General features: G+C 34.4%; 1 protein-coding gene across 1 annotated transcript; it reads left to right on the top strand.

Moving 5' to 3' along the window:
- Positions 1 to 922: 922 nt before the first annotated feature.
- Positions 923 to 1400, top strand: LOC120182790 (glutaredoxin-C11-like). Its single transcript, XM_039187658.1, has one exon. It carries the CDS (start codon positions 938 to 940, stop codon positions 1244 to 1246), a length of 309 nt encoding a protein of 102 aa, XP_039043589.1. The 5' UTR covers positions 923 to 937; the 3' UTR covers positions 1247 to 1400.
- Positions 1401 to 1664: the final 264 nt, after the last annotated feature.

Here is a 1664-nt window from a genome sequence, read left to right as displayed (position 1 = left end):
AGCCCCAACATATTCCTCATCAAGTGACAACGCATACCTATCCTACATTCACAACTATTCCTTTTCCATTTTGCTTATCTAAATCAATAGATTCTATTCTAGCTTATTTGACATTCAGAATAAGACTACAGTGATTTATTAGTTTTATTTTAATACTGGCATAATAATAAATTTAGCCCCTAACATTTACTAAAATGATCATTTTTTACTATTATTATTTTTTTTGGGAACATTTTGACCCATAACGTTTCATTTTAGGGTAAAAGTCCTCTAATGTTTGATTGAATAATTACTTTGGCTCTTATTCTTTTTTAGAACATTTGACTTCCAACGTTTTATTTTAAGATAAAACCCTATTTTAGAACGTTAACCGTTTGTTAACTGACGTTTCCATCCATAGAGGGGCCTTTTTGTCTCAAAAAGAAATATTGGGTCAAAATGCTCCAAAAAATAATAGGGATCAAAATGACTCTTTAGTTAAATGTTAGGGTTTTTTTGACATTATACCTTTGATATTTGATATTATTAGTGTCATTATTCTTTGTCTCCTTTCTTATATTTAAAATAATTTTTTGTAATAATAATATTATACTATTTATTTGTGATGCCATATACCAGATAAACTTACTGATTATATTCCCAGCACAGGTTTACTTGTATAACATACAGGGTCGTGATCACTATCAAAACAAATCAGGATTTTTCTTATCCAAACAAATATCTGAAGGAACTTCCTTCTTTTTATCCTTTTAGATTGCTTTTTTATAATGTTCTTTCGATATTTCTTTGCATTAAACAAATGAAATCCAATTCTCTCCCTTGTCCTTATAAATAAGAGTATGTGAAATCTCAAAGTCCATGAGAGCTAAGCCTTACCACACATATAACCTTCCTGCATTAGGATTGTCCACTTAGACCTGCATTGTTATTAACATCAATGGATAGAGTACGAGAACTGGCATCGAAGAAGGCCGCCGTGATTTTCACCAAGAGTTCATGTTGCATGTGCTATAGCATAAAGACGCTTTTTTATGAGCTCGGTGCTAGCCCTGCGATTCACGAGCTCGACAAAGATCCGTACGGGAGAGAAATGGAGAGGGCTCTTCGAGGGCTAGGGTGCGACCCCTCGGTCCCGGCCGTGTTCATCGGCGGGAGATTCGTGGGATCGTCGAAAGATGTCATATCCCTTCACGTTGATGGATCGCTGAAACAAATGCTCATAGATGCAAAGGCCATCTGGTTCTGACAATGATATCAAATACAACTTTGCCTATTCAAAAATTGGCAAACTTAGTACCCTACTGTGACAATAATAAACCTAATACCTTCTTGAAAGGGAAAGAAATGTTGTATTAGGGGCTTTGCTTTTTTCTTTAGTTCCTTGAATACATTTTGTAGGGGGAAAATGACACCTAAACATGAATGTATATATACATATTATCTGTTTACTTGTGCTTTCTCCCATTTCCATGGCATACGAACATATTTTTGATGTCAAGAAAATTGCAGACTAATGAAAGTAATGTGGCATTTCACTTTCTGGGATTCTTTTCTATCAAAAACATTCATGGAATTGCATGGCCTTTATCAACTTTGGGATCAGTTTATGTTCGAGGGATTTCTTTTCGTTCCGCAAAAGTTTATATAGGTGATAAAAAGACTAA

This window comes from Hibiscus syriacus, unplaced genomic scaffold, assembly GCF_006381635.1.
Source record: "Hibiscus syriacus cultivar Baekdansim isolate YM2019G1 unplaced genomic scaffold, ASM638163v2 tig00112738_pilon, whole genome shotgun sequence".
Classification (NCBI taxonomy): domain Eukaryota; kingdom Viridiplantae; phylum Streptophyta; class Magnoliopsida; order Malvales; family Malvaceae; genus Hibiscus; species Hibiscus syriacus.
Note: the sequence above shows the minus strand (reverse complement) of the source record. Positions and strands in the feature narration are given on the sequence as shown.

Bases quoted from the DNA above. Each gene is read 5' to 3' on its own strand.
- LOC120182790 (XM_039187658.1), top strand. From the start codon at position 938: ATGGATAGAGTACGAGAACTGGCATCGAAGAAGGCCGCCGTGATTTTC.